Source organism: Carcharhinus amblyrhynchos, chromosome 20 (assembly GCF_965287045.1).
Source record: "Carcharhinus amblyrhynchos chromosome 20, sCarAmb.v2.hapA, whole genome shotgun sequence".
Classification (NCBI taxonomy): Eukaryota; Metazoa; Chordata; class Chondrichthyes; order Carcharhiniformes; family Carcharhinidae; genus Carcharhinus; species Carcharhinus amblyrhynchos.
Window position 1 is genome coordinate 1,243,352 of NC_137343.1, and position 15,478 is coordinate 1,258,829.

At 42.0% G+C, this 15,478-nt stretch overlaps 1 protein-coding gene across 2 annotated transcripts; it reads left to right on the top strand.

Annotated features, from left to right (window-relative positions):
• The first annotated feature begins 12 nt into the window (after positions 1-12).
• Positions 13-12,872, top strand: eif2b1 (eukaryotic translation initiation factor 2B, subunit 1 alpha). 2 transcript variants are annotated; one of them, XM_080207922.1, is made up of 9 exons: positions 13-102; positions 1,715-1,816; positions 2,199-2,335; positions 8,342-8,458; positions 9,322-9,434; positions 10,036-10,104; positions 10,256-10,331; positions 12,279-12,404; positions 12,711-12,872. In XM_080207922.1, the coding sequence occupies exons 1-9, from the start codon at positions 90-92 to the stop codon at positions 12,864-12,866; spliced, it is 909 nt and encodes a 302-aa protein (XP_080064048.1). In that variant the 5' UTR covers positions 13-89; the 3' UTR covers positions 12,867-12,872. The 2 variants fall into 2 exon arrangements, with proteins under 2 accessions (XP_080064048.1, XP_080064047.1); XM_080207921.1 differs by lacking the exon at positions 13-102 and adding an exon at positions 678-882.
• The last annotated feature ends 2,606 nt before the right edge of the window (positions 12,873-15,478 follow it).

The following is a 15,478-nucleotide window of genomic DNA, read 5'->3' on the forward strand; positions in this document are numbered from 1 at the left end:
AGAGCGGGGAGGCTGCGCACGGAGGCCGGCTCTCTCCACCGGGCTCCGGCTGTCGGGGGAGGGTTTAGGGCGGCGGGCCGGGCGGGAGGATGGAGCTGGAAGGTAAAGCATGAGAGAGAATGGCGCCGAGGAGGGGTGGGGGGGACTGCAGGCCGGGGCCGGGGCCGGGGCCGCCGGGGCCGTCAGCCCTCACTGAGACCCGGGGAGTCCGGGTTCAAATCCCAGCCGGAAATTCAGTTCATCTGTAATATAAACTAGTCTCAGCGACAATCAAAGTGTCCCTGATTGTTGTCCAGTCCTATCTGGGTCACTAACATCCTTCAGGGGAGGAAATCTGCCGCTCTGAGCCGGTCTGGCTGTGATTCCAGACCCGGCAATCAGGTTCATCCTTTGCTGCCCCCAGAAAGGGCCCAGCAAACCACTCCACCCGGGGCAGCTGGCAACGGGCAACAAGCACTGGCCTTGCCCACTTCCGCAGGAAGAAGAAACAAAATAGAGATTTAAGAGGAAGCTGGATGACAGAGAAGGGTTTCAATGACAGGTTCAGATGAGTAAAGATGGAAGGAGAATATAAACACCAGCATAGGCTGAATGGCCTCTGTTGAAAACCTTGTGTACAGCATGGGATGTGAGCATCCCTGGCAAGGCCAGCAATAAAGCATTTATTGCCCTCTAGGAAGTGGTGCTGAGTTTTAAACGCGCTGGAGTCTGTGCGGTGTAGGTACACCCACAGTGCTGTTAGGAAGAACAAGATCGAGGATTTTGACCAGTGACAGTAAAGGAATGGCGATATAACCAGGATGGTGTGTGGACTCCATGCATCTGCTGCCCTTCTAGATGGTGGAGGTCATGTGTTTGGAAAGTGCTGTCAAAGGAACTTTGGTGAGTTGTTGCAATGCATCTTGTAGAAGGTACATGCAGCTACCACCATATGTCAGTGATGAAGGAAGTGAATGTTGAAGGTGGTGCATGGGGTGCCAATCCAATGGGCTGCTTTGTCCTGGAAGGTGTTGAGCATCTTGAGTGTTGTTGGAGTTACCAGAGAGTATTCCATCTCATTCCTAACGTGTTCTTTATAGATGGTGGACAGGTTTTGGGGTGTCAGGAGGTGAGTTAATCACTGCAGAATTCACAACTTCTGAACTGCAGTTGTAGCTGAAATTCGCCTGATCAAGATCATAAACTCTGTTGCCCTTATCTTAACCCACACCAGTCACCAACTTGCATGGTTGTGTGATAGCACTTAAATTTTTAAGATCCTTGTCCTTGTTTTCAGGGACTCATGCCTCTCTATCTCTAACTTTGCAAATTCTCTGCTCGTCTCCATTTCAGGCTGTTACACATTCTTGAGTTTAATCGTTCCACCAATGGCTGCTGTGCTTTCAGCAAGACGGTCCCTAAACTCTGAGTTCCCTCCCTAAACTTCTCTAACTCTTCAATTCTATTTCCTTCTTTAAGTTGCTCCCTAAATTGTACCCCCTTGACTAAACTTTTGGCCACCTGCCCTAATGACTTCGTTTAGGGCTCACTATCAAATTTTGTTTCGATAACCCTCCTGTTGAAACATTTTGGGACATTTTACTGTGGTGAATTTGCTATGTAAATACCAGTTGTTTGAAAATAAGTCAGATTATATGAAATGATGATGCATGTATCATTTAAAGCAATGTTGGTATATTCATTGTATTTTAAAACACTGATTGGCCTGTTACAGAGCTTGTGGATTATTTTAAAACTCAAATGAAAGAGAATGAAGATGTTGCTTCAGCTGTTGCAGCCATTCGCACGTTGTTGGAGTTTTTGAAGAGAGACAAAGGTATAAGAATAGAATTATTGTTGTAAGTAGACTAGAATTTCAAAACAACTTTTGTACATGTTGAATCTGTACAATACCCTGAGCTAGAAAATGATAAGATAGATATGAAATCACTTAGATTTACATGCAGAAAAAGATTTGCAGCAATATGTTCAGATTTTTTTTAACTGAATTGAAATTCTCAAACTGGTGTACTTTGGGTTATTAATATAATGAAAAATGCTGGGAATAATGTTTTGCTATTGTTCTTCAGTAATATGTTATCAGTTGACTCAATTCCTCAGAAATTTGGTATAAGTACATGTTGTCAATGCCTAAATAGGTACCATTCTTTTCCATTCTTGCCGAGTTTAAAAAGTCACTGTTGTTTCTCTGAAATTAGGTGAAACCATTCAGGGTCTGAGGGAGAATCTGAAAGCAGCCATTAAAATTCTGACCAGTGTCGATTCTTCAGTGGCAGTGTCCTCGGGTGGTGAACTTTTCCTCCGGTTTATCAGTCTCACATCCCTGGAACACCCGGTATGTACTGTGTGCAGATCCCTTGTTACACATTTTTAAAACAGGCTCTGGAATTCACTCCCTAAATCTCTCTGTCATATCTGCTCCTATAAGGCACATCTTAAAACTACCATTTTGATCATGGCTCTGTCCTAATGCCCCCTTTTGTGTCTCATTTCCACGTTTAATGGGATCTCCCTTATTTTTAAACTATCCCACCTAGTTTTGGTCTCTCCCACAACAGGAAACATTCTTTCAGCATCCATCCTGGCAAGTCCCCTCAGGATATTTTCAATAAGATCACCTTTCAATCTTCTAAACTCTAATGGATACAGGCCCAACCTATCAACTTTTCCTCATCAGATAACCCCTTTATCCAGGAATCAGAGGAGTGAATCTTCTCTGAACTTTTTCTAATGCAATTGTTTTCCTTCTTAAGTAAGAAGACAGAACTGTACACAGTACTATATATGTGGTTTCATCAATGCCCTGTAACAAAAGATTCCTAATTAAATTCCATTCCCTTTGCAATAAACAAAAATATTCAGTTTTTCTTCTTAATCACTTGCAGAACCTGCATTTTTTGATTCATGTACCGGACACCCAGATCCCTCTGTTGCTCACAGTTCAGCAGCCTCTCTCTATTTAAATGTCATGCTGTTTTTCTGTCCTTCCTGCCAAAGTGGAGAAAGTGTATTTTGTAAATGGAAATAAATTCTAGATGGTTAAAAGCGGGCATGCTCCAAACCGTATCCTGTGGACCACCCACTGATCCTGGACCACGCAAATAATTTCCTCTTGTCAATTTTTCCTCATTTGCATTCAACATCCTGGTGGTTAGAAAGAGAGCCATTTTTTAATACCTTTTATTATATAGATGATCTGGAGGAGGGAGCTGAGTGTAGGGTGATGAAATTTGCTGATGACACAAAGATAAGTGGAAAAGCAAATTGTGCGGAGGGTGTGGAAAGTCTGCAGAGGGATCTGGATAGGCTGAGCGAGTGGGAGAGGACCTGGCAGATGGAGTATAATGTTAGCAAGTGTGAGGTTATCCACTTTGGCAGGAATAATAGTAGGAGGGATTACTATTTAAAGGGCGAAAAGCTGCAGCATGCTACGGTGCAGAGGGACCTGGGGGTCCTTGTGCATATGAGTCGTAAAAACCCAGTCTGCAGGTGCAGCAGGTGATCAAGAAGGTGAATGGGATGCTGGTCTTTATAGCGAGGGGGATAGAATAAAGCAGGGAGGTCTTGCTGCGACTGTACAGGGCACTAGTGAGGCCGCAACTGGAGCACTGTGAGTAGTTTTGGTTGCCGCACTTGTGCAAGGATATTTTGGCCTTGGAGGGAATGCAGAGGAGGTTCACTCGGCTGATACCGGAGATGAGGGGGTTGGACTATGAAGAGAGACTAAATAGACTGGGTCTGTACTCATTGGAGTTTAGAAGGATGAGGGGGGATCTTATAGAGACGTATAAGATAATGAAAGGGATGGATAGGATAGAGGTAGAGAGATTCTTCCTGCTCAGAAAGGACAACAGGACTAGAGGGTGCAGCCTCAAGATAAGGGGGGGAGCAGTTTAGAACGGAGTTGAGGAGGAACTTCTTCACTCAAAGGGTGGTGAATCTCTGGAATTCTCTGCCCGTTGAAGTGGTGGAGGCTACCTCGCTAAATATATTTAAGACGCGGGTAGATAGGTTTTTGGTAGGCAAGGGGATTAAGGGTTATGGGGAGAAAGCAGGAAAGTGGAACTGAGCCACTTCAGATCAGCCATGATCTTATTGAATGGCGGGGCAGGCTCGAAGGGCTAGATGACCTACTCCTGCTCCTACTTCTTATGTTCTTATTATGTTTTACTGAATTTTAAACCATTAGTTGAAAATCAGGGAAATATGAGATGATGAATTGAAACTCTGCTGGACTGTTTGTTGCATAAATAAATAGCCCCAAAAGCTTGGACAATTCTCATTGTTAACTCAGTATTCCAACTTGTTCGGAAATCCATTGATCTGAGAATCCACGTGTTCCCATGGGGATTTGATCATTTTTGTTACAGTGATTCCTGCCTCATAACAAGGGTGGGAGTTGTGTTGATAGGTTACTCAATTAGTTTAAGTGTTAGTGAAGAGCAGTTCAAGTGTCAGTTGGTTTTGCATCAGGCAGAGTTGGAAGCAGGTAGTTAAGATGTTGCGGGGAGCAGTCTCCAGGCAATTAGCTTCAGGGTGCCAGACAGAGCCACAGGCAGAGGTTTTACTTGACTTAAATTAAAGAAAGAGCTGCAGTTAACAGGGCTGTCTCCATACCATTGTCTCTGTACTGTGGGCCATTGGGACAAAGGAAGGTACCCCTTTGGAATAAATTCCAAGACAGGATCTTCAAAGGTGGAGATTACAAACCCTCATGAGAGAGACAGTTTCAGTGAGATTGGCTGAATAACGTCTATCTTGAGAAATTAAAGGATTCTGTCTTGTCATTTACTCAGTAGTGCGGTGAGTCTGACCACAGTTCACCTGTTAATTCATATGTATCTCTATATTAATTCTATATGTTAGAATATAAAATGCATATATACTATAGGAGATTGTTTTACTTTTCTAACTTCTATTGTGTTTGTTCAAAACCTGTTGAATCTTGTGGCTTTATTCCAAAGGCAGGTGTCTTTAATCTTAACCTCAAAATTTTACTGGTCCTGAATTAGACCTCCCCCCACATCCCAGAGTCTGGCCAAGGATCACAAAAAACTACATTGGGTGGATTGCAGCATACATTAGGAAATGGAGATAGCTAAGGTATTAAATAAGCTTAATTTTGTGTTTCTGTCATTGTGTGCTCTCCTTACTTGAGGAAGGACGTAAATGCATTGGATGAAGGTCAGAGAAGGGTCACTGGATTGATTCCAGGGATGAGGGTCTTGAGAAATGGAGAGAGATTGATCAGTTTAATTCGACACTCGCTGGAGTTTAGAAGCCTGAGCAGAGATCTAATTGAGGTATATAAGATGCCAAAGGGCGTTGATAGGGTCGATACAGGGTCAATGTTTCCCCTTGCTGGACATTCTAGAACAAGAGGCCATAGTTTTAGGCTAAAGGGTGGCAGATTTAAAACAAAAATGATATGGATGATACTAAGATTGGCGGAGTTCTGGATAGTGATGAAGATTGTTAGAGAATACAGCAGGATATAGGCTGGAAAATTGGAATTTAATCTGGATAAATGTGAGGTGATGCATTTTGGTAGATAGAATTCAGGTAGGAGCTATAAAATAAATGGCAGAACCATCAGGAGCATCAACACACAGAGATCTGGGAGTACAAGTCCGCAGATCCTTAAAGGTGGCAGCACAGGTAGAAAAGGTGGTGAAAAAAGCATACAGCATGCTTGCCTTCATTAGTTGGAGCATCGAGTATAAAAGTTGGCAAATTGTGTTACAGTTATAAAAGACATTGTTTAGGCCACCAGAAGGATGTGGAGGCTTTGGAGAGAGTACAGAAAAGGTTTACCAGGATGTTGCCTGATTTGGAGGGTATTAGCAAAGAAGAAAGATTGAATAAACTGGGATTGTTCTCCCTGGAAAGATGGAGGCTGAGGGGCAACCTGATAGAAGTTTATAAAATTGAGGGGTATGGATAGGGGTGAACAGTTGGAAGCTTTTTCCTAGGGCAGAAATGATAATTACAAGAGGGCACAAGTTCAAGATAAAGGGGGAAAGATTCAGTGGAGATGTGTGGGGAAGTTTTTTACACAGAAGGTGGTGGGGGCCTGGAATGTACTGCCAAGTCAGGTGGTTGAGGCAGATATGTTAGCAACATTTAAGCCTTATCTGGATAGCCACATGAACAAAGAATAGAAAAGTTCAGGCAGTTGCTCAAGATAGGACAACATGATGGCACAAGCTTGGAGGGCTGACAGGCCTGTGCCTATGCTGCACTATTCTTTGTTCTTTAATAGGGAATTATTTCACTCAAAAGGTTGTGAATCTGTGGAACTCTACCCCAGAGGGCAGAGGGTGCTGAAACATTAAACGTATTGAAGGAGGAGATAGACAGGCTTTTAATTAGTAGCGGGGTGAAGAGTTATGGGGAGTGGACAGAAAGGTGGAGATGAGGCCAAGATGAGATCAGCCATGATCATATTGAATGGCGGAGCAGGCTCAAAGAGCTGAATTGCCCATTGCTGCTCCTAGTTCTCATGTTCGTAACTTCAGTTTACCTTCATGTCTGCAAGTCAATGGGTTTAGTTTCACTTTAAACTTTGCCTGCATTTTAATGAAGGATTAACAATGTAAAAGCAATTACAGGGTTTTTTAAAAATCTAAGTTGTTGCTTAGTAACCAGAGATCCACATTGAAAAGCAAAAGCATTTGAGTTTCCATTTGGAACCAGGTAACCAAGCGACAAGAAGCATTCTACAGAAGCTGCTAGAACAGGCAGGCCAGTGCGCAGATAAAAGCCAATACCACGCTGAAGAACTGGAAGTTCCAGAAACTGGGGAATGAAAAAGAGTAAAGTTCCAGGAAGGCTGTGAAGTCAAAGGAAGTTAAAGTAAGGGGCAGAGAGAAGCTCCCAGTTAAAGACAGGGCTGTAAGTTGCAGACCTGGAGACGTCACTAGTGAGGAACCAGGCATCCAAGGTGATTCTAAGGTTGGTAACATGTTTCATGTAGCCTGTGACACAGCGGTGTTGTGATGACGTGGTTGGGTACCTGAGAGACTGTGTGGAAGCTTCAGTGCACACACTGTCCCGGGGCAGAGGTGAAGGCATCCGAGAGAAAGCATTGCTTGGGAGAAGATTCTTCAAGAGAGGAGATTGGAAACCCTCATGTGGAAGTCAGAGTTCTAGTGAGACCAGTTAGCTCACAGTATGACAAAAATCTGCGGAAATTTGATAAGAAATCCAAGAAGTTGTTTTGGGTGGCATCCGTGATTTGGTTTCGGAATACGGTGTGTCAGACTACTGTTTGCCTGTTGTTTTACATGAACTGTGTGCTTACTGAGAACGTTAGAGTATAAATTATATTTTGTAACTTGTGCTATTCTTACAAATCTGTAAAGTTATAGCTGAGGTGAAGGAATAATGTAGTATAGTTAATCTTTTCATAGTAAGTGGTTTATTCTTTGGTTAAAAGTTCATTGGCAATCCTGTAACATTGTTCATCCACATTTCTATACAAAAGAACGTTAGTATCTATCAAGCCAGGCTCTGCGATCTGATTTGTCGTGTGGTAACATCAGCTGGGGTGCTCATAACACAGAATAGATTTACCCCTCCTCTGAGGGGGATTGTCATAACATTCTCAACTATTCCAGTAACTTAAGAGAGAAATTCCAGTTCTTCATTTGTTAATTATTGTCTGGTTCTGAGCTTTGGTGGTTCAATGTCACTCATGTCAGATTGCTGGGTCTACAGATTTCCAGTTGTGAGCAGTGTCTTATGGGGTGTGGCCTTCAGATACAAAGCCTTTAATGAAAAGTAACTGGCCGGGTGCTACAAATCTTCACCTCTACTGAGTTAATCAGCTGGTGACTAAATTGTTGCCAGTGTGAAGTGCAGTAATTTGGAATAAATTAAATATGTTTTTGCTTATGAAGGTATCTATTCTTAGATAATCCAACCTGTGTAAAACATTGTGTCTCAAACACTTCCAATATAAATTCTGGCATTGACATATATAATGAAAACTGCCTATTTGTGTTTTATTGTAATTCCATTCCTCCTCCACTGAAGGTGCTGCAAAGCCACTTCAGCTGCAGCGGATGTCATTCCAATATGACGAGTCCATATTATAGACAGAGATGTGTGATGAAAATGTAGGGGCAGAATGCATAACCTTAAAATGGGGCTGACTTCCATCTCATTCCCATTCTGATTCATCCCCCAAGCCCAATTTCAGGTGAAGGTTTGACAGAATCTTGACTTCTCTGGGATAATACAGGAGAGCGATTAATAGAGTATTAAATCTTTTGAGGTTTCTAGCAATTTTTATTATGGAGCAAATGGAGTTTGAACTGATGTAACTTTGTTATTGCAGGATTTTTCAAAATGCAAAAGGACAATGATAGACAGAGGAGAGCTTTACTTGGAGAAAATATCTGTTTCAAGGAATAAGATAGCAAACCTGTGCCATGCATTTATAAAAGATGGAGCTGTAAGTACTGAATCATCCCTATTCAGATCTACTTTGCAGAGAACCAGACCCAACGCATCCCTTCCAGCTCACTCAGTCTGATCTGAACTGTTTAAACAATCGATATACTCAGGAGGCCATTTGGCTCATTGAGTCCGTGCTGGCTCTCTGTAGAGCAATCTAGTTGCCCTGCTGTTCCCTGAGAGACTGCAAATCTATTTTATTCAAGAGTTTATCTAACTTCTTTTCGAAAACGTCACCATTTCTACCGTCCACATAGGCAGCGAGTTCCTAGTCATTATCACTCTCTGCATGACAGTGTTCTTCCTCGCATTCCCTCTCTCCTGTATCTAACCCAAAACCATAAATCTTTGTCCCCTAGACTTGTGCCATCAAGCTTTTCTTTGCATACTTTAAACCTGTCTTAATAATCCTGTACACCTCCACCCTGAACAAGAATTTCATTAAATTATGACTGACCTCTGCAATTTCCTCACCTTTTGACATCTTGGGTTGGAAAACATCAAGTCCTGCAGATTCGTCTAATTTAAATTCCATTATTTTCTCGAATATCTCTTTGTTTTGCAATTTTAAAATCAACAGGTTCCTCCCTTGACTTAGTTTAATGTTCGCTTTCCATTGTATTATGCCATTTTCCTCCACCGTGAAAATTGAAACATAATACTGAGGTGGTGGGTAAATGCTCAGGGCGTTTAGGAGATGTCCTCAGATACAAGTCCCTTCTTGAAGAAATACTTTATCTCCACTTGGTGTTTCACATGGTGGATAGGTTTAAATTAGGAACAAACATCCTGTTTGACAACTAAAGCCTACAATTTGGCACATTGTATTTAGAAAATGTATCTTTAATTTCCTTTTAACAGAAAATTTTGACCCATTCCTCTTCGCGAGTTGTACTGCGAGTGTTGGAGAGAGCAGCTGAAGCCAAGAAACGCTTCAGTGTTTACATCACAGAATCACAACCTGATTCATCAGGGTAAGTATAACATTGTGTGGAGTCTGCCTTTTTTATAATAACAAGAGGCAATGCCTGAGTGATATATGTAGCAAAAATGCATTTTTCTGTTATATTATTCTACTTACATTATACAACTGACCCATCATCAGCTCTGCTCACAGTACCTGCTTTGTCTGATGTCCGTACATAGAGCCATCTTTCTAGATAGTGATACTAAATACTGTCACTGGGTGTGTTCAGAGCCCCCTTAGGCCTGCCAGTGCCCTTTGAGTATTACCCTGTGCTGTGCTATAACCCAATGCACTTGATTGTGTTTCCTGTCCAATCTCATGTTATTAGAAGCCCCCCACAGTGCGTCTACTTCCTGTCCACTCATCATGACTTTTGCTCTCACATTTACCATTCAGTTTTGCTACTTTAGCTGTAGCAATTTAGTTATAGGGCTTTGGCGACTGTTGGCATTTGCGGAGGGAGTTTATTAAATTATTGCCAATACTCTTGTCATTGTATGCTAAAAATTCACGTTCATCACTTACTGGGCAATTTAGTTGTATATAAATAATATTTTAAAGTGTTGCCAGTTAAATGGCGTGAATCAGCTTTCCTGTTTGCCTTCCAGGCTCAAAAGTGCAGAACGGCTGCGAAAGCTGAATATTCCCGTAACGGTGATACTGGATGCTTCTGTTGGGTACGTTGAGAAACGTTGTCCCTGTTTATACCAGTAATGGAAATATTATTTAGACATTTATTAACTGTAACTATTATAGTTAGTTTGGCAATGGTGATTAAGTTTAGTGACAATATGAATCAGTCACAAATAGAATTTCCCCCTTTTGCAGGTATGTTATGGAGAAAGTGGATCTACTCCTGGTTGGTGCTGAAGGGGTGGTGGAAAGTGGAGGAATCATTAACAAGGTAACAGTTTGTTCTTTTCCATTCACTTAGTTAAAGAAGGAATCAAATCATCCAACTAATCAGAGACAAAGAAGTGAATCATCAGAGCATAAGGTCACTTAGTCCCTTGAGCTTGTACTGCTGTCGAATTAGATCACAATTCTTCTGTATTTAACTCCATTTACCTGCATTGGTTCCATAATCCTTAATATCCTCCCCAATTAAAATCTGATCTCCATTTTGAAATTTTCAATTGACCCTCACACCGCAGCCTCAGCAGCTTTTTGGGGGATCGAGTTCCTGATTTCCACTCCTTTTGTGCTTCGTGCTGAATGCTTAGCTCTAATTTTAAGGTTATGCTCCTTCATACGGCATCGCCAGATTTGGCTCAATGGTAGCACACTGGTCTGTGGTCAGAAGGTCATGAGTTTGAGCCCAGCTTCATTAGTGTGAAGGGCTTTGGGATGTTTACTGAGCCAGGTGCTGTCTCCAATTGTACAGTTTGTTGTGTTACTGTTAATTTTGTTGTATAGTCAAAGAGGTTTACAGCATGGAAACAGGCCCTTCGGCCCAACTTGTCCATGCTGCCCTATTTTTTTAAACCCCAAAGTTAGTCAAGGGAAGGCAATGGCCTGGTGGAATTATCGCTAGACTATTAATCCAATAACTCAGCTAATGTTCTGGGGATCCGGGTTCAAATCCCACCATGGCAGATGACGGAATTTGAATTCAATAAAAAATATATCTGGAATTAAAAATCTTCTGATGACAATGAAACCATTGTCGATTGTCAGAAAAATCCATCTCGCTCACTAATGTCCTTTAGGGAAGGAAATCTGCCATCCTTATCTGGTCTGGCCTACAGTGACTCCAGAGCCACAACAATGTAGTTGATTCTCAACTGCCCTGGGCAACTAGGGATGGGCAATAAACACTGGCCAGCCATGTCCCACAAATGAATTTAAAAAAAAGTGTTTGCCAAAAAAATTCAAAATATCGAATCAAGAATTTTTGAAATCCTGCCAGTCACTGATTTAAAAACGCAACAGATTGTGTATCCGTGATGTTAATTTCTTATGGATTTAATTCCTGCTTTGTGACGATTGCACAATATTCAGCAACATTTGTGACTGAAGCACTCCATGTCCACATGTACCAAGACTGGACTCTATCCAGGCTTGGGCAGACAAGTGGCAAGTAACACTTGCAATGACCATCTCCAACAAGATTCTTTCAGTGCCATCACTGAATCCCCCACTATGAACATTTGGCGTTACCATTGACCAGAAACTGAACAGGATTAGCCGTATAAATATTGCGGTTACAGGAGCAGGTTAAGGGCTAGGAATACTGCAATGAGTAATTCACCTCCTGACTCCCAAAAGCCTGCCTGCCATGTACAAGGCACAAGTCAGGAGAATGATGGAATACTCCCCACTTGCCTGGATGAGTGCAGCTCCAACAACACTCAAGCAGCTTGATACTATTCAGGACAAAGCAGCCCACTTGATTGGCACCACATCCACAAACATTCACTCCCTTCACCACCGACGCACAGTGGCAGCAGTGTTTACAATATTCAAGATGCACTGCAACAACTCACCAAGGTTCCTTAGGCAGCACCTTCCAAACCTATGACCACTACCATCTAGAAGCAGATGCTTGGGAACACCACCATCCGGAAGTCTTCCTCCAAGCACTCACCATTCTGACTTGGAAATATATCAGTCATTCCTTCACTGTCACTGGGCCAAAATCCCCCCTAATAGCACTTGGGTGCACCTACACTTCAGGGACTGCATTGGTTCAAGAAGGCAGTTCAGCACCACTGTCTGATGTGCAATTAGGGATGGGCAATGAATGTTGGGATAGCCAGTGACTCCAACTCCCCCTGAATGAATAGATCTTCGAAAATTCTCATTGTTACTATCTAAATGAATGGTATTTATTTTTTCCCTTCTCTTGCAGATTGGTACTTACCAAATGGCTGTGTGCGCAAAATCACACAATAAACCTTTCTATGTGGTGGCGGAGAGTTTCAAATTTGTTCGGCTTTATCCCCTCAATCAGCAAGATGTTCCAGATCGATTTAAGGTAAGAACTAAATTTAAAGTATTTATGTATGCTGAACTTCTTTGAGTGGGTACAAATCTGGATGTGCTTACAACACAGTCAATTACAAACCAACAAATCTTTCATTTCTGTGCATCTAGAATCTTGTTTGTGTTTATCTTCTGGATTTTGATACAGAGACTGTGGCATCTTTTAAAGGATAAATATTTGAATCAAAGGAGAGCACAGGGCAGAGGAATTTTCTTTAAAATTGTCACAAAAAAAGCTGAATGGCTTTCTTCTGTTACTGATTATGAAATATTAATTTCTTATTTTTATTTCAAACAGTATAAAGCAGACACATTGAAGTCAGTGAAGAATCTTGCAGACGAGCATCCAACAGTGGACTATACACCCCCATCGTTCATTACACTTCTGTTCACAGATCTCGGGGTTCTCACTCCATCTGCTGTTAGTGATGAATTAATTAAATTATATTTGTAATAATCAGTAATGTGGACTCTTTGGAAAATGCACAATACTTAACTACAAAAACCTTCTAACACTGAGGCAAGGCAGCAGGTAAAACTAGTGGAACAAATCACTCTGCTCCACAGGTCAATACTTATCCTTGTTTTTGGATGTGGTGTTGCTGGCAAAGGCATCATTCATTGGCCATGAACTGTCTTTCTGAACCCTTAAAGGGCAGTTAAGAGTCAATCACATTATCGTAATCCTGGAGTTACCAGATCAGGTGTGTACGGTGGATTTTCTTCCCTACAGGACATTAGTGAATCAAATGGGTTATAACAACAATTGATGATAGGTTCAATGTCACGATTATCGAGAGTAGTTTTCAATTCCATAGTTTATGAATTGAATTTGAATTCCACTAGCTACCGTGGTGGGATTTGAAACCATGTTTCCAGTGCACTAATTAGGTCATTGTGAGAATCCTCAACAGCCTCCTCTCAGTGGCTGAAGACCTCCTGTCTGAGACTCGGTGCAGCTTCCACCCATCAAGAGGCGGAATGGACATTACCTTCCAGCTGCAACGTATCCAGGAAAAGTGCAGAGAGCAGCATCAACCTCTGCACATGGTTTTCTTCCATCTCACAAAGCCTTTCGACTCTGTCACCTGTGAAGAATTGGGGATGAAGCAGACACGTTGAAGTCAGTGAAGAATCCAGCAGTGGACTATACACCCCCATCATTCATTACACTTCTGTTCACAGATGTCAGGGTTCTCATTCCAATTCCTCATAATAAAGGATAGCTTTGACTACATGCTGTACCTGCACACTTTTTGTGACTCAAGCACTAGAACACAAGGATCCCGCTGCCTTTCATTGATTGAATAGGCAGTTCTGCACACAACAGCAGTGGTGATATCTGATGTACCCCATAAAGCAATAGCCTGGAAATAATTCAGTTCCCCAAGGAAGCAAAGCATACAGTATCAATCGATGATAGCCTGAGAATGACTGGAGTTATGTTGCTGAATCTGAGTCACTGGGGAGACAGTCAATTCTCCTGTTTCTATAAAGGTATTTTAAGTGCGGTGCAAAGTGATATTTGGATCCCTATTACTCCCCACCTCGTGGGGTTCAAATCTTGGTCTGTGTGCACACGCACAGGCATTGTCTGCATTCTGCAGCTCAATGACAGAAGTTGGGGTGGGCCTCATCCAAGACTGGAGGCATCAGAGATTGGAACAGTCTCACACTTGTCTGGTAAGTTAGCTCCATTTCGGGGGGGGTGTTTCAAGGCAATGGTGTGGAGCATTGCTGCAAGAAAAATGGAGAAGTGCATTCATGCAACGATGCAGCCCTGTTTGACCCAGTTTGCACTCCTGTTGATCTGTGATGGTTCCATTGATGAGGCTCACAGCTTGCATGTCATCATGGAGCAGGCAGGAGAATGGTTACAGATTTTTGTGGGCAGCCGAATTTGAGGATCAGAAAATGGGGAGTAAACTAGTGATACTTTTGAACATTAAAATAATCTTACGTTTCAATCATAGGGCAGTGGTGTGCCATTTTAGTGTCTGTATTTAAGATGTAAATATGTTGGAGGTAGTTAATTAGATTTATAGCTGGAATGAGCAGGTTGTCTTATGCCGATAGGTTGAAAAGGCTGGACTTGTTTCCATTGAAATTTAGAAGAGGAGCAACTTTATACAAGCTACTGAATGGTTTTAATGAAGTAGACATGGAAAGGATGTTCCCACCTGTGGGTAAGCCCAGCAGAAAGGGGATAGTTTTTAAAATTAGGGGGTCATCCTTTTAGATTGTAAATCAGAAGGTTTTCGGAGGGTTACACAACCTCTATTTAAACGAGGAAGAGTGCAGAGAAGGTTTACTAGGGTGCTACCAGGCCTTGATGGATTGAGTTAGGAGGCTGAATAGAAAAATGGGACTTCTTTCTCTGGAGCGTAGGAGGCTGAGGGGTGACCTTATAGAGGTCTATAAAACAATGAGGGGCATAGACAACGTAGTCAATATCTTTTCCCAAAGGTAGGAGAGTTATAACTAGAGGGCATAGGTTTAAGGTGAGAGGAGAGGGATACAAAAGTATTCAGAGGGGCAATTTTTTCATACAGAGGGTGGTGAATGTCTGCAACAAGCTGCCAGAGGTAGAAATGGGTACAATTTTATCTTTTAAAAAACATTTAGAGAGGGCCAAATGCAGGCAACTGGGATTTGTTTAACGGTTTTTAAAAAAAGGGCAGTAAGGACAAGTTGGGCCAAAGGGCCTGTTTCCATACTGTAAACCTCTGTGACTCTATACTCTTAGAACTCTGAGGTGGGGAGGGTGGGGGTGGTCAGTGAATATTTTTAATACAGGAAGATAGATTCTTTTAGGCAAAGGAATGAAAGATAGCTAGGAGTGAGGAACTCAACATAAACCTTATTAAACAGCAGAGCAAGACAGGTTTCAAAAGCTCTACTGCTCCTATTTCATATATTACTTAAAATCAGCATAAGGTTAATGTAAATATTCATCCTTTTCCCATCTCCAATCCTAGTATTTAGAAAACAGATGCAACAAGTTCTACTGTTCTTTAACTGGAACTTTTTCAAAAGCCTGGTCAGGTTAAAATTTCTGTCAGGAGC

Excerpts from the sequence above, each read along its gene's own strand:
- eif2b1 (XM_080207921.1), top strand. The coding sequence starts at position 801 with ATGGTGTGTGGACTCCATGCATCTGCTGCCCTTCTAGATGGTGGAGGT. Across the intron at positions 10,105-10,255 it reads ATACTGGATGCTTCTGTTGG|GTATGTTATGGAGAAAGTGG; the intron begins GTACGTTGAGAA and ends CCCCTTTTGCAG. Across the intron at positions 12,405-12,710 it reads ATGTTCCAGATCGATTTAAG|TATAAAGCAGACACATTGAA; the intron begins GTAAGAACTAAA and ends TATTTCAAACAG.